This window comes from Lepus europaeus, chromosome X (genome assembly GCF_033115175.1).
Source record: "Lepus europaeus isolate LE1 chromosome X, mLepTim1.pri, whole genome shotgun sequence".
In the NCBI taxonomy this organism is placed as follows: Eukaryota; Metazoa; Chordata; class Mammalia; order Lagomorpha; family Leporidae; genus Lepus; species Lepus europaeus.
The window spans coordinates 15,464,326-15,486,298 of record NC_084850.1 but is presented as its reverse complement, the minus strand read 5'-3'; the positions used below and the strand labels follow the sequence as shown (position 1 = coordinate 15,486,298).

The 21,973-nt window shown below is 38.9% G+C and overlaps 1 protein-coding gene across 3 annotated transcripts in view; it reads right to left on the bottom strand.

Annotated features, from left to right (window-relative positions):
• The window catches only part of ATP11C (ATPase phospholipid transporting 11C), a 224,656-nt gene that overhangs the window by 66,186 nt on the left and 136,497 nt on the right, over window positions 1–21,973 (bottom strand). For all 3 annotated transcript variants that reach the window (XM_062184317.1, XM_062184316.1, XM_062184315.1), the window contains 8 exons: window positions 18,257–18,385; window positions 15,750–15,853; window positions 13,808–13,858; window positions 12,117–12,181; window positions 11,712–11,793; window positions 9,477–9,627; window positions 8,700–8,897; window positions 413–574 (listed from right to left, as the gene is read on the bottom strand). In XM_062184317.1, the coding sequence (XP_062040301.1) occupies window positions 413–574; window positions 8,700–8,897; window positions 9,477–9,627; window positions 11,712–11,793; window positions 12,117–12,181; window positions 13,808–13,858; window positions 15,750–15,853; window positions 18,257–18,385 (942 nt within the window). The remainder of the gene's footprint in view (window positions 1–412; window positions 575–8,699; window positions 8,898–9,476; window positions 9,628–11,711; window positions 11,794–12,116; window positions 12,182–13,807; window positions 13,859–15,749; window positions 15,854–18,256; window positions 18,386–21,973) is intronic.

Sequence of the window (21,973 nt, the reverse complement as noted above, 5' to 3'; positions counted from 1 at the left end):
TTTCATGGCCTGAAAAAGTCCATTCAGTATCTAATTCATAATCCAGTAATAGCTCAAGCACAGGGAGACTGGTTCATTTAATACCTACACACTCCTGGGACTTTAATGATTTAAGTAGACATAATTTTTAGAAGAGCTTTTATTTTAAAAGACAAAGCAGAAAAATTAATGATTATACAAATAGACAAATGAAGGTTTTACTCAAATGCCTTTGTACAATTCTTTGTAGTTGTTTACAAATTCCAGAGATATTAGCAAAACAAGAAAGGTGAAAAGTGAAGCCAAAAGAAAAAAAATAAATGGCTATTCAAGTCTGTCATATCAACTAGGAAACTCCTACTTCCACAAAGTAGGGGTAGCACATACTTATAGATTGTTTTGTCTGGTAAAATGATAATGCAGAAAATGTCACCTTATCTGCTTTGTCAAAATATGTTAAAGGTCCATCAGTTTGAGACAATCCATCAACTTCCTGAGTTACACTTTTATACTTGTGTCCATCTATGCAGCACTCAATGAATTCCATGGTGTTTTCAGTGAGTGTTCCAGTTTTATCTGTAAATACATAATCCACCTGAAAACAATGACAGAAACATACATTTTCAATTCTTGAGTAAGAATAATTTTCAGTTAGCTGTGTGGTAGAGCTATTTCAATATCCACAGAAAAATCAACTCTTGTAAGACTTCTTGTCAAATGTTAAGGCATTACAGGGACAACATTTTTGAACAAATGATACATGAATAAGTGTTTTTAAAATAGCATCACATGTTTAAGGTAGAACTAATCAAATGTAGAAGATTAACAGAATGAAAAAAAAATGTGACTATGATCAAACTAAGGGACCTTCGATTTAACACTTTAAGTAGATTAATTCATTTTATTTTGTTTTAAAGATTTATTTATTTGAAAGGCAGAATTTCAAGGAGAGATGGGGAGGGAGAGGGAAGAAAGGGAGAGAAGAAAAGAGATATCTTCCATCTGCTGGTTCACTCCCCAAACGGCCACAACGGGCCAGGGCTGGGCCAGGATGAAGCCAGGAACCTAAAACTATGTCTTATTCTCCCACATGGGTGGCAAGGGCCATTTTCCACTGCTTTCCCAGTCACACTAGCAGGGAGATGAATTGGAAGTGGAGCAGCTGGGAGTTGAATCAATGCTACAGGAGATGCAGGTATTGGAGGATTACAGGAAGTTGTCTAACCAACTGTACCACAATGTGAATCCCAGAATAACCTACTTTAATGTAGAGAAGCTACAAAAGAAAAGTAAATGTTACAAGTGGGAAATAAGAATATACTGTTTACTTATTTTTCTCTCTCTCTCAAACACACACACACACACACACTCACACGGAATTTCCTATTAAAAATAGGAATGTAAGTTACCTGAGACCTAACAAAGCCAAACAACTAATAGTTTTTCCCTTGAAAAATAATTTTTAATAAAAATAGTGAAGTAAAAGGCATTGCACATATAATGTATGTAAGAATTACAGAATATATGTGGACAAAAATTAAAATGTTAACAGATATCTAATTAGTAGACAATGGTCAACAGTGATCAAAACCATAAATGAAATTTCATTTCATATACTATGCATATCTTTCAGGTACTCCTCAAAAAGTATTCAAATTAAAAAAAAGATTTTATAATGATAAATGCAGAATACAAATGTCAAATATTTTCATAAATAATGGAAAAATAAGCTATGAAATAAATAAAGCATTTGAACATTTCTATTTTATCTCAGTTTTTATCTCTTCTATTTATAGCAGTTGGCTTTTGGAAACCCACAATTTTATCCTCCTCTTTGACACTTTATGCTTAAATAGTTAAAATTATGGGCTGACAAGAAACAGCATAAGCACAGATTAAGGTTTTTATTATGTAAGGGAGAAAGAGATGAACTCTAGCAGTAGTTGCTTTCTAATTATTTTTCAAAGCTTTTCCCAGTAGCAGTACTGGCACAAATATTGCATTCCAATCTTACTTTTTTCCTGTTAGCCAGCCAAGTTTGAATCTCTCCTTAAATTAATCCAAGTGCTATTATTTGTGTATTGTTTAAACATTTCCAGTTAAAATAAAATTCTTTGGGGCTTTTTTTCTGATTAAAATGATTAACCTTCATTTTCACCTTAAGGTTGTGCTGGGTTGTTGCACATCCTGCACCTATATTAGCATTATCCCATTCAGAATCTCTTCCATTAATGTCAAAAGTGGTAGCTATAAAAGATGAAGTACAATTTATTTGCCTGTATACAATATTTTGGGCATTATGAGTCTGCATACACTGAATCTCACAGAAACAGACCAATATACTACACTGAAACATCTCACACACTTAAGAGAACTTGTTGAAACTGAGATGCCTGGGTTGGAATGTTTAATGTTTCTGATTCAGCAAGTCTAGAGTGGGGCTGGATAATTTGCACTTCTAAGTTCTCATGTGATGTTGAATGCTGCTGATCCCAGAAACATACCACAAAACCATTTATCTAAAATATATCATATACTGAAAAAAGTAGACAGGGGATCAGCTGTTAGTCATATTAAATACTATTCTTGGGGCTGGCACTGTGGCATAGTAGGTTGAACCTCTGCCTGTGGTGCCAGTGTCCCATATGGGCACTGGTTTGAGTCCTGGCTGGGAAAGCAGTAGAAGATGGTCCAAGTGCTTGGGCTCCTGCACCCAAATGGAAGACCTGGAAGAGCTACTGGCTTCAGATCGGCATAGCTCTGGCTGTTGTGGACATGTTGTGGATCAACGGATGGAAGACCCCTCTCTCTGTAGCTCTGCCTCTCAAATAAATAAATCTTTTTTTTTAAAGAAGCTATTCTCATATTTAAAGGAGATACAAGAGTTTGCTACTTAACTCCAACTCTGATTCTTCTTTAATTACAGGATTCAGTTTGCTGAAAAGGTTCCTTCATATCAACAAATTCAAATCCATCATTTTATGGATGGAAAGCCTAAAGTGAGTGTGATATTGTTAAATATATATTTGGTCTGTGTCCCTGGTTCCTGGCACATAGCTCCTAAAATCCTTTGAGGTCTCTGGGATGGTAAGAGTGTATTTTGTATGCAAATGAGATGATTAGTGCTGGGGTCCCTAGATATCTTTTGTATGGGGGTTGTTGACTAGAAGACAAAACATGATTATAAGGTTGGGACAGGGGTGGGTGTCTGGCACGGTAGTTAAGAAAGCACCTGGGGGTGGGGGCAGTGCTGTGGCATAGTAGGTAAAGCCTTGGCCTGAGGTACTGGCATTCCATATGGGTGCCGGTTTGAGTCCTGGATGTTCCACTTCTAATCCAGCTCCCTGCTAACAGCCTAGAAAAGCAGCGGAAGATGGCCCAAGTCCTTGGTACCCTGCACCCACGTCGAAGACGTGGAGGAAGCTCCTGGCTCCTAACGGGCCCAGCTCCAGCCATTGGGGCTATTTGCGGAGTGAACCAATGGATGGAGACATCTCTTTCTGTCTCTCCCTCAGTCTGTAATTTTGCCTCTCAAATAAATAAATAAATCTTTAAAAAAGAAAGTACTTGGGACTCCTGTACCCCATACTGGAGTGCTTGGGTTCAAGTTTGAGTTCTGCTTCCACCTTTCTGGTAATTCACATGCTGCAAGGCAGCAGATGATGGCTCAAGTGGTTGGGTCTCTGCCATCTAAGTGGGAGATGTGGATGGAGTTCCTTGATTTTGGCTTTAGCCTGTCTCAGGCCAGGCTGTTGTGGGCTTTTGGGGGTGTAAACCAGTAGTTAGGAACTTTCTCTGTCTCTCTATGCCTATCAAATAAAAGGAATAAGCAAAAATTTTAAAAAGATACTTTAAACCAACTTGTTATGAAATATTAAAAAAAATTGGGACTTTCTGACCCACCCCCAACCTCCAAGGGCAGAAGAACTAAAGGTATGTTAGTCCCCAGTGGGAAATGATAAACAATGATTCCTGAGTAATGATGCTCCCATAAAACTCCAAAAGGACTGTAGCTCAGAAAGCTTCTAGATAGCTAATCATATGGAGGTTCCTAGAAGGTGGCATACAATTTCCACATCCCTTCTCACATACCCTGTGTCTTTTATTTGGGTATTCATCTGTACCCTTTGTCATATCCTTTATAATGAATTGGGGTAAAGATAAGCATGTTTTCCTGAATACTGTGAACCATTCTAGCAAATTAATGGAATCCAAGGGGGGGGGGGGTCTAGAAATCTGATTTATATTTGGTGAGTCTGAACCAGAGGTCACAACTTGTACTTGTGATTGGCAGTTAAAGTGGAGGCAGTCATGTGGGAGTGACCTTTTACTGTGGGATCTGAGGGAAAGTGTCAGAACTGAATTGAATTAGAGGAAATTCACCAAATGTCCACTTAAGAACTGATTGCTTATTGTGTGGCAAAAATCCACATAACAAAAATCCACATCTTGTTTCAGAAGTGTTGTGTTGAATGCTATGTGGAAATTATGAAGGCTAAACATTTTGTTTTATCCTTTTATCTGTTAGTAAAATGCTGTTACAGGTGGAAAGAGCTCTGAACTACAGGTTGAACAGGCAAATCATATATTTTATATCATAACTGATCAATTTTTAAAATTTTTAAAATCTGAGAGATATACACCAAGAGAAATATAGATAAATAGAGCTCTCATCTGCCAGTCTACACTCCAAATGACTGCAATGGTCCCTGGCTGGGGCCAAAGCCAGGAAGCAAGAACTCAGTCCAGGTCTCCCACATGGGTGGCAGAAACCCAATAACTTGAGCCATCAAGTTATGGGTCTGCATTACAAGAAAGTTTGAGGGAGGGATGAAGCCAGTATTGAACCCAGACACTCCAAATGGGAGCAGGCATCCTAACCAGTGTGTTAACTGCTAGGCCAAATGCTTACCCCAATTTTTCTAAGGATCAACCTAATGGAACACTTGGACTGGAGTTTTCCCTCCATTACCTACTAACTTTGTGACTTTGAGGAAATCTTTTCATCTCTCTGAACTTTAAATATTAACCTTAGATGATAATACTACTGCATAAGACTGTACAGATTTTAAAATAAAGCTCAATAATTATATTTTATAAACTTAAATATGCTATATATATATTGACTGTTATTACTGTTGACTTGATCAAAATCACAAAGCACTGGACTCTTTCCTTTGCCTACATTCCCTAAGTTTTCTGATCCATTATGATCATATCACTATAGTTAAGTATGATGTGTATATTTTCCCAACTAGATGATGAACAATTTGAGAGTTTCTTGCTTACTTCATAATAAAATCTCAGTAACTAGGCCGGCGCCGCGGCTCACTAGGCTAATCCTCCGCCTTGCGGCGCCGGCACACCGGGTTCTAGTCCCGGTCGGGGCACCGATCCTGTCCCGGTTGCCCCTCTTCCAGGCCAGCTCTCTGCTGTGGCCAGGGAGTGCAGTGGAGGATGGCCCAAGTCCTTGGGCCCTGCACCCCATGGGAGACCAGGATAAACACCTGGCTCCGGCCATCGGATCAGCGCAGTGCGCCGGCCGCAGCGCGCTACCGCGGCGGCCATTGGAGGGTGAACCAACGGCAAAAGGAAGACCTTTCTCTCTGTCTCTCTCTCTCTCACTGTCCACTCTGCCTGTCAAAAAAAAAAAAAAATCTCAGTAACTAGAGCACATCCCGGGCACACAGAAGGAGAATAAACAATTTTTCGACTGAATTACTGGAATCAGAGTATATACTTAGACTACAAAGCCACATCATTAGGCATAGCTACAAGATAGGGAGGGGATATGAAAGAGGAGGCAAGGCCCGTATTGTTTTTTAAAGATGGGTTGAAATCATTTGGTTGTCTCAAAGATCAATGTTTGATCATAAAAGATCCCATTATTTTACAACTGAGATAAGCAAGCAGTCTACTTTTTCTTGTTTCTCATGTCAAATACTATTCTGAATATAACTTTAAAAAAACACAACGGGGTCACTTTTAAAGAGGTTAAGCAAAGATTTGTAATTGTATTGGTGGGAATGAATTTGAATCACCTTTAGGAAACATAAAAAGTCCTTTAGGTCTTAAATTATGACTCATCAAAGAGGAAACTCTACACAGATAATCTTGCATCTACCAGGCCACTGAATGGTAAATGGTCTGATAAACTATTTCCAAGATTTTGCATTTTCATTCAGGTAGTTTCTACACATATACGTTGATAGTGAGAGCAAGTTGTTTATAGGATGTATTAAATAAAGTGGCAGTCTGGCTATTAATGTGTTGAGTACATGAAAATTATACTCAGCAATGCAGGGTTTGGTGGGAGAAGAGAATGGAAATGGAAACAAAAATTGTAGCTTCTTTTCTCTGATCAAATTTACTATATCATTAATCAAAGCTTTATTTGTCACATTATCAAAACCATGTAAATAATAATGACAAGACAGCATTCCCATATAGATAGATAAAATATGGAATTTGCTGAGGTAGAAATCAGAAGGAAAGAGGTAAGAGTCTCATTATATGGCATCCTGTCTGTCTCTGAGCAACACTAGGTGCCACATACAAAAGGATGACTACTCTATTTGTAGTAGTACATGAGGCTAACTTCAGGCATATACTTAGGCTGGTGAATTCACACAACAAGGCACTGAATTGAAAACAGGTAGATTCATTCAGCATCCAGAGTAAGTCACTAAATGAGCTCTCAGGGAAAGGTTCACCAGGCGTGACTCACATGCTCAATTTTTTTTCTCATGTAAAAACTGTGCAGATTGATGCCTTTTATTGGTCCCAGAGAAATTCTATTCAGATAGTTCTGTCCCTGGATAAAAACTTCAGGTTTAAAATGAATGCTGTCAGGTGTGGCAGCTCAAGTCACCAACAAACAAATCTGCAAACAATATCTAAGTGACAATTTTATATATTTCTTGTCCGATGCTTTGTGCCTCAGTATCTATGGGGGTACAGACTATTTGGTGTAGGATACTGGTGTTTAAGGCAGGTTTAAACAAAGTGATATCTGGAAAGTCCTTTCACTTTTTTTAATTTTTTTTTTTGACAGGCAGAGTGGACAGTGAGAGAGAGAGAGAGAGAGAGAGAGACAGAGCGAAAGGTCTTCCTTTACCGTTGGTTCACCCTCTAATGGCCACTGCAGCCGGCGCACTGCGCTGATCCGAAGCTGGGAGCCAGGTGCTTCTGCTGGTCTCCCATGTGGGTGCAGGGCCCAAGGACTTGGGCCATCCTCCACTGCACTTCCGGGCCACAGCAGAGAGCTGGCCTGGAAGAGGGGCAACCGGGATGGAATCCGGTGCTCCGACCGGGACTAGAACCCGGTGTGCCGGCGCCACAAGGTGGAGGATTAGCCTATTGAGCCGCGGCGCTGGCTCCTTTTACTCTTTTAACTGCAGTTCTCAAGAGGGTACTTTAGTTTACACAAAGGCTTTGTCAAGAAAAGAAACATAGATAAGGGGTGGTATGAAGGCTAAAGTCAGGAAGAAAGAGTTTTTAAGTATAGATGCAAATAAGCAACAGTTAAAATAAGTGTGAGACCCTGATTTAGCTACAAAGTTCCATTAACTGAATTTGCATCGCCTATTCACACAAATGACATTTCTACAGCATTAAAATTCAAAATACCATGAGAATTAAATGCAAGCCCAAAACTTTTCTCAGCTTGTCTAGAGCATTATATGACACACAGTATATTCAGACAGGGGAAAAACTTTCTCAGTACTGACAATGAAAGCACCTAAAAAATTATCACTTGGGGCTGGCACTGTGGTGTAGCGGGTAAAGCTACCACCCACAGTGCCGGCATCCCATGTGGGTGCTGGTTTGAGTCCTGGGTGCTCCACTTCTGATTCAGCTCTCTGCTATGGCCTGGGAAAGCAGTAGAAGATGGCCCAACTCCTTGGGCCCCTGCACCCACGTGGGAGACCCGGAGTAAGCTCCTGGCTCCTGGCTTCCGATTGGCACAGCTCCGGCCATTGCAGCCAATTGGGGAGTGAACAGTGGATGGAAGACTTCTCTCTCTCTGTTTCTCCTTCTCTCTGTGTGTAACTCTGACTTTCAAATAAATAAGTCTTAAAAAAAAAGTCATCACTTGGAAAATTACAGCAAGGCTGCATTCCATTGGAAAATAAATGCACCTAGATTAGAAACAAGGTCACAGTCTTGGTTATATCGGAATATGAAGCAAAAAGCATTTTGAGAAGTGCATGTCCTCACATTTTTCCTTCATTTAAATTCTTTACTGGAATAAGCAACTCTGCTTGCTAGATCTTTATTCCATGTGATGAGAAATGCACCAGAAAAATGTCAATATGACAACCCTGGTCAATTTCGGTTATGGAACAAAATCATAAATAAAACTGCTGTATTTCCTACTCTGTATTCTATCCACAAATGGTTATGGATAGTGAAAAACATCACATGTTTCCTGCTTCAAAGTAGTAACTCAGAATCTAATAATGTCATATGGTCAATTTCAAAGGGAATTTCTCTAACACTCAAATTTAATACATAAACCACACCCTTTTAAAAAATCCCATGAAAAGAACTGATGCTGTAGCTGTGTAAACACTGCTTACATTCATTATATGCCTGCATGAAACAAGTCTCTCTGAATTACATTTCCAAACATGAAGTGGTCACATATATACTAGTATATCTAAACTACAAAAAAGGTATTTTTCACTATCTTATTTTAAGTAAAAATATGTTCTAACCTGACCAAGTTCTTCATTAAGGTCTGATGTATTAACCAGGGCTCCTTCATTAATTTCTTCATCATAAAAGTCCTTATCCCATGAGATGAAGAAGGAGCCCAAGAATTTCTGCATTTCTACCGTGACATACATGGAGACAGGAATGATAAAGTTGAACAGAACCATAAATGATAAGAAGTCAGTGAACATTTTCAAAACCTAAAATAAAAGAAAGTTCATACCAGTTAGATGAACAGTTCCACAGGATGAGTACAATATAAAGAAACAGTTAACATCTTATTTCATTACTAAAAACACTGTTTTTGCTTCCCAGTCATACTATACCATTATAGCCAAAATTATCACTGTATAATTTAAGAACTGCTTAAATTTAATCATCCTTCAGTGGATATACTTACTATGTTACACTTTTCACTTGGTTAAATTCTGTTTCCTGCATCTCTAGATATGAATGTCAGATCAAAAATTATATATAGGAATGCATTATTCCCCTATCATGATTATCTCACAAACTCACATTCTAGTAAAATGTCAGAATTTCTTGCCAAATTGCTTCAAGCTCTTAACTAAAAAAGTTAAAAACAAGCACAGATGCCTGAAGTAAAAGAAAAAAAAACCTAAAACTTCTTAAATACTTAATGACTTAGGGCCACCATACAATGAAGAGAAAATTCAAAAGCTAAGAAAAAGTATTATTTCTCCAAGCAACATTACAATAAAGGGTTGCCTAATTACAAAATTCCAGAGTTTTACAATTGTCAGCCACAGAAAAATTACCTTTAAAGTCTCTCGCTCTTTCTGAGTTTTTTGGTTATACCATGGTTCATCATTGTGTGGAGTACTTTGCCAAACATACTTTAGAGTAGTGCATACTGCAGCTTTGGTAAGTAAGATAAATAAATACACAATCAGGAAGGCATTAATGGACCTAAAAAAGAAGATAATGTGGAATTTAAAACTACTTGAGTACTTAAGACATCAACCAGATATAAATTAAACTATTCAGTTCTCTAAAGCTTCTCATGCATATGACATGAAACCACAATATGAGCCATTATATGCATCCTCAGTTATCAAAGTTGCAGCATTAACTCTAAAGAGGGAAAATGAAAGGCAAACGTTGAACTATTTATTAAGGACCAATGTTCTCAAAGCTACAACTGTTTTCTAGCTTAACATACCTTTAGCAAGGTTCCAGTAGAGTAACAAGACACACATACATGCACATTCACTACCTATTAAAAGCTAATAACTTGTTTCCATTTCCGTGAATTCTGAATCCTACATGTTTAAGGTAGATGGCAGGGAAGTAAATATGAAATCCTCAAGCTCAGCACAGATTCCTTCTCAGTATAGTTTGAAAGTGGAGTTATGGAGAGGTTGCCACTGATATTCTGGATAACTATGACAGTGAAAGACAGGTTCCTGAGGATACTAGGTACCTCTTTAATATTTGCCAAGAGGCAATTATCTAGGTTATAGAACCAACTTGCATATAACAAGAGGACCCAAAGTCATTAATTCCAATAATAAAAGGGAATGAATTGTAGTTCAAGTCAACTCTGCTTTTTAAGTTATGTGAACTTAGGTGATTCACTTGTTATCTAAGAGCCAATTTTCTTATTTGTAAAGTAGAGAGGCTAATAAAAATTGCAACACGGGGAGAGCGGCAAGATGGCGGAATAGGAAGGGAGCACATTGATAGTTCGGCAAGACACAGGTTAATAAAAGTGGAGACACTGCAGGGTCAAGGAAGAGTAGGGGAAGAAACAGCACAGGAAACTCTTCTGGAACTAGTGATTCACAGTGGACCTGCATGGAGAGCGTGGGAGCCCAAGTTCGGGACACCAGCGGCAGACTCAACACACCAGCGCTGGAACGCGAGGTGAGCCGAACCTCAATAGCCCAAGACACCAGTGGGCAAGCGGAAAGAGGAGACTAGAGGGAACGAGGCTTGAAACTCCGTGGGGAAAAGTTCACCAGGCTAACTAGAAGAGAGAGAGGGAAAAAAAAAAAGTGACCGATACAGACATGAGTTTCTCTCTCTCCGCTCACCCCTCAAAGGCAGGCAAGACAAAGAGCAGGTGCCATTTTGGACATACGTCATAAGCAGGTGTTCTTTCATTTCTCTATTCTCTTCAAGGTAGGAAACTAATTCTATTATGAAGGAATCTGTAGGATGCACAATTTAATCTCTAGACCTTATAAAAGAGATAGCTAACATTTTTCTGTAATAGCATAGCCAAAATAAGAACTCAAATAATAATCTCATAGCTAGATTTACTTCGCCATCAGCAAAGTAAGCAGTAAGTAGAAAAAACCTCCCTTTCAGACCAAAGGGAAAGAAAGTTTTAAAGTGAGAATATAATTTTCCTCATGGGCATTGTCTACCTTAGAAAAACTACTACAGAACATGCCTGTGACTATAGACTTGTAGTTCAGGCCACCGAAGATTAGAGATGGGACACGGGCACTCCCTTGACTTGCATCCTCTGGTCTGCTTTAACACAAACCAGGAGGAAAAGAAAGCTAGGCATCAGAAGCAATGGGTGGCAGGCCTATTAATGGCAGATCTGTACAGTGATCTGCCCTCAAGGAGACCCAACAGGCCAGTCCACTGCAGTGCTTTCAATGTGGTAAGCCTGGGCTTCAGCAGAAGTCAACTTGTGAAGAGAATTGAAAATGAATCTTGATGTGAATGGAAGGGGAGAAGGAGCGGGAGAGGGGAGGGTTGCGGGTGGGAGGGAAGTTATGGGAGGGGGAAGTCATTGTAATCCATAAGCTGTACACTGGAAATTTATATTCATTAAATAAAAGTTAAAAAAATTGCATCACAAAGTTGGTCAGAGAGTCAAACTGTATCATATAAATTACAGAGGACAGTTTCTGGAATATAAACAAGTGCTCAAAATGGTAGCTATTGATAATTGATATTTTTTGTTATGGTTGTTTGGAATTACTAAGTAACTATTTCAATCAGTAACAAGTAAAGAAATTGTGGTACAAACTAACTTTTCGACAGCAGACCGTTTTTGAGATTTCCCTTGGTAGTTCAAAGCCATTTTCGTTTCCATCCCAGTGTAAACAGCAACTCCTACAGAATAACAAAATATAATGAAAACTAGGTTAAAACTGAACTTGTCAACCAAATCCCCAGTTAACTCTGATTTTTTAAGTCTACAAAAGTGAGAATTCTAAGCCCTCTTCTACCCACCAGTTGATATATCATTTTTTGTATAAATTAAATTCTATATAGTACCTGTGATATTACATGTAGGTTCACCATCTTATAAAGTCTAAACATTTAAATATAGGTTTAGATTAAATAGTATCTATCACATTCATTTTTTTACATGCACTGTTATTTATAGGCTTTGTAAAGTGTATTTCTGATAAGGATATCTTAGAAGTGTTCACCATATATCTTCTTGGTATTTTTTAGTGTAGCTCCTTTCAGCAACAGATTTTCAGGGCCCAAAGACCTAAATAAAAAATGAAAGTAGCTTATCCAAAGAAATCAATGGTATCACCTACTCTGGGGAAAGATTTTACCCTGACACATATATCTTCAAGGGGTACAGAATTTATCTTTCTACTTTTACCATATACTTGCTCTCAAGGGTAAGCTGAAAGAACCCTCCCTCTGAAGGGACTTGAGGATGCTGAACAGATGGAAGCATAGCACAGGAATAGCCAACAACATACAGAGTTAAAGAAATACACAGAGGAACCAAACGGTTATACATCATAGACAGAAGACAAGAACAGGACAGAACAATATACAGCAAGAAACAGAAACAGAGGATCACACATATAAGATCAGGCAGGCAAAAGTCATTTTTATATAGAGTAAACCTGCCTTTTAGGAACCCTGAATTTTAATGTTTATTTCTTTATTTTAATCTATGAGAGAAAGAGAGAAAGAGAGAGAGAGAGAGAGAGAGAGAGAGAGAGAGAGAGAGAGAGAGAGGTCCTGAATGATTTTTCATTTGCTGTGTTTCTCCCCAAATGCCTGCAACAGCCGGGACTGGGCCAGGCCAAAGCCAGGAGCACCGAACTCCTTCTGGATCTACCATATGGGTGGCAGGGGCCCACACATTTCAGCCATCATTTGCTGCCTCCAAGGATGCATTAGCAGGAAGCTGGATGAGAAGTAGAGGAACCAGGACTTGAGTTAGCACTCCGATACAGGATGCGGGCAGCCCAAGGGGTGTCTTAATCCTCTATGCAAACAGTACCTACCCCAACCCTGCATTTCTCTATCTTATTTGAGTGTGGCTATAAAGACCAAAAAAAAAAGTTGAGGTAATTACCTAGATGACAGAAGATGAAAGAAAGCATCATTTTCTGGATAAATTTCCTTATTATAAATGATTAGCTTTCATTATTTTAAGTGCATGTAACTCTAGCATTTTATCTACCGCTTAGTTCCTCGATTACTTTATCCTAAGTCACTGTTCTCCAAATGTATTTCCAATATTGTCTACCATTGTGCAACCAAGAAAATAAAGTCAGAGAACAGATTTGGAAACACCAGATTTGGAAACTCCAGATTTTGTCTGGAGATCAGCTACTCTGTAACCCTAAGCATTACTTTCCAACCCTCCCCACAATATAGAGACCCTACCAATCACAAGGTTAGTTACCTATTCGCTTCTATATCCCTTTCTATAAGAAAGGTATTTGGCAACCGGCGCCGCGGCTCACTTGGCTAATCCTCCGCCTGCGGCGTCGGCACCCTGGGTTATAGTCCTGGTTGGGGTGTCGGATTCTGTCCCGGCTGCTCCTCTTCCAGTCCAGCTCTCTGCTGTGGCCCAGGAAGGCAGTGGAGGATGGCCCAAGTGCTTGGGCCCTGTACCAGCATGGGAGACCAGGAGGAAGCACCTGGCTCCTGGCTTCAGATTGGTGCAGTGCTGGCCATAACAGCCATTTGGGGGGGGGGGGGAGGTGAACCAATGGAAGGAAGACCTTTCTCTCTGTCTCTCTCTCTCACTGTCTAACTCTGCCTGTCCAAAAAAAAAAAAAAAAGGTATTTGGCTATATTAGTGGGTTTAAAAGAGAAATATACCTTCCCCACAAAGGACAGATTAAAGAAATAACAAACTAACCTCGCAACAGCCTCAAGACTGTTACTATAGATATTGATTCGTCCAACAAATCTGCAAAAAGAACATAACATCAAATGTATTTGCTAAATCATGGCAAAACTCATATACTTATGAATATTGAAATGAATCAAAATATAAACAATGCAAAAGATACATATTAGAGTCTAAAGAAACTACAGAATTCTAAAATATTTTTTAAAAGTTACATTGAACAAAATAAAGTGTATGATGTTTTTACCTAGCTTTAAAAAGAATATCATGGATTTGGATTATTAGAATGCAAAGATTCTAAATTTATTTTTAAGCTCTACTTGGCATTATGCATGCATACAACACTATTCTGCTTTAGATTCATGTGAAGAAAAGTTTTTGGTGCTAAAATACAACTTGCAAAATCTTAAGGACAGTATTTCTTATATTTGAGCATGCATCAGAAGCACTGGAGGGCTTATTAAACCAGATTGGTGAGACCCAACTCTGAGCTTCTGACTCGGGTTCCCCTGGTGACACTGGGCCTGGGACTACCTTTTAAACCATGGCATTAATCTTAGACAGTGAACATTGATTACCATTTTGGAAATGTCTAGCTTGTCTTGGAGCTGATCTCAACATTGAGCTTGACAGTTACTTAATATTTACATGGTAGCCTGAATTTGTGAAAAATGAGGTAAAAAGGCCTTACTCCTCCTTATAAAAAAGTCATGTTTTCTGTAACATGAATAGTGTTTTCTTTTCAGAAAAATAAGTATTTTATAATACACAAGGTGTGCTTATTCATTCATTATATACTAATTATGCCAATAGATGCAAAGATAGATAGCAAGCAAAACAGACATGTTTCTTGTCATAAGAAAGACACGTAAACAATCCAAGTGATTGTCAGCAGGGTGGTAGAAGTACAAGGTATTCTGAAATCATACAGCAAGGGATTCAATCCAGTTTAGGAAAATAAGGAATAATCTTCCCTGCCCTAAAATTCTTTCATAATTACAGTACTAAAAAACTTGAGTGTTTCACTATAAACATACAAAGGTATATGTGTGTGCGTGCATGTGTGTGTATATATATACATATATATAATAAATATACATATATATAATATAATAATATATATAAATATACACATATATTCCTGATATATATATGTATATATATCAGGAATAAATCATTCCCCTTTCTGCGATTCCATGGACCTTGTACTCACCTTCATTATCACACTGTATTAAAATCTTAGGTTAAAATTTTTTCTCTTTAGCTAACTATCTCTTCTGCTCACTGACAGCTCCTTGTAGGCAAAGAATAGCTGCTTTACTTTATGGTCCTAGTTCCTAATATCAGTGAGGACACAGAAAGGATGCAACAGAAGAAAGAAGGAATGATGGAAGGAGGGAGAGAATTATTCTCAATGTGATATGAATACTTTATTTTTCCACTACTAGGTGCTAGTATAAACCACATCCAACTACTTGATCCCCTACTATGACCAAATCCATGCATTAATAAGAGGGCTGGCATGGGTAATAAGTGTCATATGTAAGAGTGACACAGAATACAATTGGCTCACATGAGGATAAAGCTACTACTCTACCTTCATTAGCACGGGTTATTAACTGCATAGACCCCCATATTCTATTTTCTCTTGAATGTTGTATGGCACATTAAAGGGTTTATTCTTGTTTTAATTAAATCTGGTTACTGCATTAGTCAGATGGTTAAGTTTACAAGCAACAAAAGTAAAAGAAAAATAGAGGATGCTTGGTCCCACAGTCAGTGATTTATCTAAGGCTGATTTGATTCTTTTCCCTGACAGAAAGAAGGAATAGCTCATAAAAACATACATAAGAATAGGTTGGTAAGTGGTAGTTGTTTCTTTGCAACACTGATAGCAAAAAAAGAAGCAGAGCCAAGAGACTGCAGTTAAGTGAAATCAAGTGATTATTACTTGTAGAGGTCAGGTTGAGGCTGTTCACATTCAATTGCTGCTCGGAGGGTATCAATGGATTCAGCTGTACACAGTGTTATGGTATCCCGTACTGCATAATGTGTCTAGATTAAAGCAGAAAATAAAATAAAAACAAAAAAGTATCGAATAACCATATGTTCACTTGATTCCAATTATGAAGTACATTTTAATAAGAGGCTTTAGCAGAATTATATGAATTATGACGTACATTTTAACAAATAAGTTGTATGGTATTCTTCAACTATATTACAAATAATTAGAAAGAAAACCCTGTTGCAAGTGGACCTTAAAAATAATGCAAAAACTGAAAGCTCTTCTTGATACTGACAGCTAAGCGGATTTTATTTGCAGCATGCATAGTTAACTAAAACCCCCATGACAATTTTACATTTTTCTCCTATTTATAGATTGAGACAATATTTTGCTCATTACAGTATATGGCAAGGTAGGTGGACACTTATGCATTAAATATAATCCTTTTGATCATAACATTTTAACAATGGCAAAAAATCATTAACAGTTTCATTATATGAATGTCTTAATTATCTTGAAAATCTTCAACATGACTACATTTTGTGTGATGGGCAGGGATCTGATGGCAATTGTGTTAGACTATTCTACTAATGTATATTACACATTTGTTTCACCAAGAACTAGAGGAAGGCTCTAGTGAACCCATATATAAATCATCAAAGAAGGGCTAATGCAGACTCAAAGGTGTTGCCATGTCCTTTGGGGAATATCACAGAACTGCCTGAGCTATATTTAAAACTGTCTCCTGATTTTTAAAACCTTTGTACTTTTAGCTGATTTGCTCAGATCAACATGATGGAAAAAAGAAACTACCAGAGAGTTCCCTTCTTCTAAAACTTTAAACTATTAAGCAATCTTCAGGTGGATTTCACAATTTTTATCTTGATATTCCCTAAAATATAATTTTGTTTTTGATCAGTTTAAATGCTACTAGTTCATCATGATGTCCCTGAGAGACAGAAATTAGTCATCTAATAGGTAAAATTCCTTTTCCATACACTAAGTCCTATCTCTCAACACCAGATGGAATAAATAAGCAGAAGAGCCCTCCAAGGATCAACTCAAAGTTGAGAACATTGGTATTACTCCTTAAAGGAAAAACAGAGAGTATGCATATTCATGCTCTAGATGATAGCCAAGTACTAATTATGCCAGAAAGAATCAGGAAAGTAATTTTTTCCCATTTTGACCAAATTTACCTTAACACACTTATAATCCTTCCAAGTTGTAATAAAGCAAACATTTGCCAAACTATACCCTAAGATTTCTTTTTTTTTTTTTTTTGACAGGTAGAGTGGACAGTGAGAGAGACAGACAGACAGAAAGGTCTTCCTTTGCCGTTGGTTCACCCTCCAATGGCCGCCGCGGCCAGCGCACTGCGCTGATCCAAAGGCAGGAGCCAGGTGCTTCATGGTCTCCCATGGGGTGCAGGGCCCAAGGACTTGGGCCATCCTCCACTGCACTCCCTGGCCACAGCAGAGAGCTGGCCTGGAAGAGGGGCAACCGGGACAGAATCCGCTGCCCCAACAGGGACTAGAACCCGGGGTGCCAGCGCCGCAAGGCAGAGGATTAGCCTATTGAGCCGCGGCACTGGCCCTAAGATTTCTTTTTAAACACAATCAAATTGTTCCCTGATAGATTTATTGTGTGCAAGGAAAAATAAATTTCAAAGAAAATACACATTGCTTCTAGCATAAAAATAGATCAAATGTTAAGGTTAGAGTAAATGAAGTTATTTCTGTAGTTTACATAGTTTAAATCATGGCTACTCCCATATTTAAAAATAATTCACTTATTCATTTGAAAAGCAGAATCACACACACACACACACAAAGAGAGACAGAGAGAGACAGAGAGAGAGAAAGAGAGAGAGTGATTGACTGACTGACTGACTGACCGACTTTCCACCTACTGGTTCACTCCCCAAATGTCTGCAATGGCCAGGGCTGGGCCAGCCAAAGCCAGAAGCAGCGAGCTCCACCCAGGTCTCCCTCATGGTTGCAGGGGCTTAATTACTTGGGTCAGCATCTGCTGTTTTCCCAGGAGAATTAGCAGGGATCTGGATAGGAAGTAGAATAGCCGAGACTTGAACCCACACTGATATGGGATGCCAGTGTCAAAAGAGGCAACTTAATCCTCTGAGTCACAATGCTGGTCCGAATTACTCACATTTTTCAAAAGCCTAAATAAAAGACTAAATAGATTATGGTCAGGCAGTGTTAGAAGAACTATGGTAGCTTTAATTTAGCACATTTTCCCTACCCTAAAATACTTATCATCCCAAAGATGAGTATTTACTTAGAGAGTGAACATTATGTTGCAGCTGTCCTCAAATAGAAACCTTACATGAACAGGAAAAGTGTATTAAAGATTAAAGGATGGTGTAAAGCAATATTGTATGACTGTAAGTATCTTCACCTCAAAATGTTTAGGCAAGGTTTAGTCTCCATTACCTTGCAATTGGATTCCCCATCAAGGCTGGCTGTTGTGACATAACAGGTTCCATCAGTGGTGCAGGATGATAAAAGAATAAGATCACAGGGAAAAGTTTCATCTGCCTGTACTTCTACTACATCACCAACCTAGAATAGAAATAAAAATATAAATATCTAAAGTGCAAATCATTCATTACACCTCATATCGATGTCAAATCATTAGCAAGATACACCTCCAGCTCTGGGGTTTTGAGAGTTGCTCAGCATCCTGCACCATGAGAAAAGTGATGAAAGGATATTATTCAACATTCAGAATCCTCTTTAAGGTCACAAGGACTTTAGGATGCTTTCGGAATTACCTTAGCATTGACTTTTTCCTCGAATAAACAATTCCAAAATCTGTTCCCTGGAATTTCTGGCACTGTTTTTGATAATAGCCATTATCACTTCATGAATGAATTAAGAAATACTACATGATCCAAGCTGACTACTTCAATGTCAGTCATAGTCCCACTGTGTACTATGCATAATTCAACATACTTTGCCTGTCATGTGATAATACCTATGACTGTTTGGTTCCAATCCCTTCTTCAGTTCTCAGAAAATCTCAGGTAATTACACAAGCACCAATTTTCCCCATTAATTTTTTTTTTTTGACAGGCAGAGTGGAAAGTGAGAGAGAGAGACAGAGAGAAAGGTCTTCCTTTTGCCTTTGGTTCATCCTCCAATGGCCACCGTGGCCGGTGCGCTGCTGCCGGCGCACCGCGCTGATCTGAAGGCAGGAGCCAGGTGCTTCTCCTGGTCTCCCATGGGGTGCAGGGCCCAAGCACTTGGGCCATCCTCCACTGCACTCCCTGGCCACAGCAGAGAGCTGGCCTGGAAGAGGGGCAACCGAGAGAGAATCCGCCGCCCTGACTGGGACTACAACCCAGTGTGCCGGCGCCACAGGCGGAGGATTAGCCTAGTGAGCCGTGGAGCCCATTAATGTTTGAAGAAAAGTTATTTCTTTCCAAGAATTCATCTGTCATCAGAAGAATCCATTAATGCAGCAATGGCAGATAATTTTCTGTTAGCAAGTATCAAAATTCAAGGAAAGGGAAAATATGACAGAAGAAATTAGTTTAATATTTCAGGGAAGGCGCCATGGCTCAACAGGCTAATCCTCCGCCTAGCGGCGCCAGCACACCAAGTTCTAGTCCCGGTTGCCACTCTTCCAGGCCAGCTCTCTGCTGTGGCCAGGGAGTGCAGTGGAGGATGGCCCAAGTGCTTGGGTCCTGCACCCACAAGGGAGACCAGGATAAGCAACTGGCTCCTGCCTTCGGAACAGCACGGTGTGCCGGCCGCGGCGGCCATTGGAGGGTGAACCAATGGCAAAAGGAAGACCTTTCTCTCTCTCTCTGTCCACTCTGCCTGTCAAAAAGTAAGAAAAAAATATTTCAGGGAAATAAAACCATTTCTAAGTAAATAATAATAATAATAATAATTCAGGGAATAAATTATAAGTTAAAAGCTTGGCCTTTTTCACCTGAGTTCATTTTCCAACCCCAGCACTTAAAATACATATCACAATGGGTAAGTGTTTTAGATGAATGCAGTGGCCTCAGAAGATTGATATGAGCATGAAATGATAACACAAATACAGCATTAAGCAAAGTGTTTGGTGCGTCATGATCGTTTGTTATATAATAACCATTTGTTAATTACAATTATTAAGAATACCCTGCAACTACTTTACTCCCAACTTGTGAATACTCACAATATTTTTTTGGAAGGATGTTAGAAATTCTTCAGTTTGGTGCTTTTCAACATTTCTCATGCCAGGGCCCATGTAAAAAATGATAAATAATACTTTTGGACAGTATACTCAGGCAAAAGGAGGATGCTATTGGTAGCAGAAAACAAGCCACTTTAGAGAATTAGTATCTGGTACACCAACCTAGACACACTGGCAGTGAAACGCTGAACTAATACATGACATACCTGTCTTCTACTCACAATAGATTTGGCAGATAAAGATGAGGAGTTAATTTTATTGTCTTTGCCAATCTTAAGTATTAGCTAAGAGCAACAAAATGAATGATTTAAGCTAATATTTTAATTGGATCTTTCTTTCCCGACTTACATAAACACCTAGATTGCTTACATAAATCCACTAATTATGTCTAAATGTGCAGAAAAAACATAACAAAATCCTAACACATCTTACAAGAAAGAGATACCCATTAGAGGTCATAGGATGAATTTTAGGAACTGAGAAATAAAATTCACAAAGCATACTTTTAAAAATTTATTTTTTATTTATTTATTTGGAAAGCAGAGAGAGAGAGAGAGCACGCGCAAGCGAGGAGAGGGAGGGAGAGAGAAAGAGACCTTCCATCTGCTGACTCACTCCCCAAATGGCCATAACAGCTAGGGGTGGGTCAGGCCAAAGCCAGAAGCCTAGAACTCCAACATGGTCTCCCATGTGGGTGTCAGTGATCCAAGTACCTGGGTCAACTTCTGCTGCTTTCCCAGGCACATTAACAGGAAGCTGGATCTGAAGCAGAGCAGCTGTGACTTGACCTGGCACTCTGATATGGTCAGTGTCAAAGTCAGTGGTTTAATCCCTTGCACCACGATGCCAGCCCTCACAAAGTACATTTTTTCTTCAATATTTAGAATTCAATCGGATATGATATATAAAGGTCATTGCATCTGCAATACAAGTTCAAACTGGTGAGACTGGCAGAAATCTGGTCACAAAGGGCTTGGTGTTCCACTCTAAAGGATTTAGGCCTCTCCCTGAAGACAAAGGAGAAGCCAAAAGAAAGGGAATGACACAGAAAGCCTAATATTGAGATTAGAACAGGAGAACTAACAAACCACTCTTTCATCCAGCTAATAAGAAATAGCAGTCCACCACTGGGGAATAATCAAGGGATTAGACAGAAGTACCCTCTGTAGCTCAGGATTACAGAATATGCTGAAAGAGAATGGTGGGATATGAGCACAGAAAAATCCTTTGGCACATCAGGTCCCACACAAATCTCTAGGTAACGGTAACCTACCACTCGAGGAATTTGAAAGCCAGTGGCAAACTGAAAATATCAAAACTTAAAAATCAAAGCGAGCCCAATCCCTAATTAGATTAACTAAAACTCCAACACTAATAACTGACAAAGTAAGTAGGTCCATTTAAGAATATACATACAACTTTCAGTCTCTACTATTCTATCACAAACAATATTTAAAATATAATTTTAAAAAATTAGATGCACAAAAACATGCAAATATGAGTCATTACTGAGAGAGAAAGGAATCAAATGTACCAGAAGCAGAAATTTCCAGGTTTTAGAATTATGAAACAGGGACTTAAAAATAGCAAAAAGTAAAATATAAATGCATTTCATGGAAAAGCTAGATAGTATATAAAAGCATATGAGGAATTTTTGCAGAGATATGGATACTACAAAAATAAAAAGGGAAAATGGAAAGTTAGAAATGAAAAACATGGAGCTGGTGTTGTGGCATAGTGGGTAAAGCCACTGCCTACAATGCCAGCATCCAATTTGGGCACCAGTACGTGTCACTACTACTCCACTTCCAACCTCCTGTTAATGCTGTGGGAAAAGCAGCAGAATATGGCCCAAGTGTTTGGGCCCCCTAGTCATTATGGCCATCTTGGGAGTGAACCAGCAGATGGAAGCTCCCTCTTTCTGTCTCTGTCTCTCTCTCTCTGTGTGTAATGTTGACTTC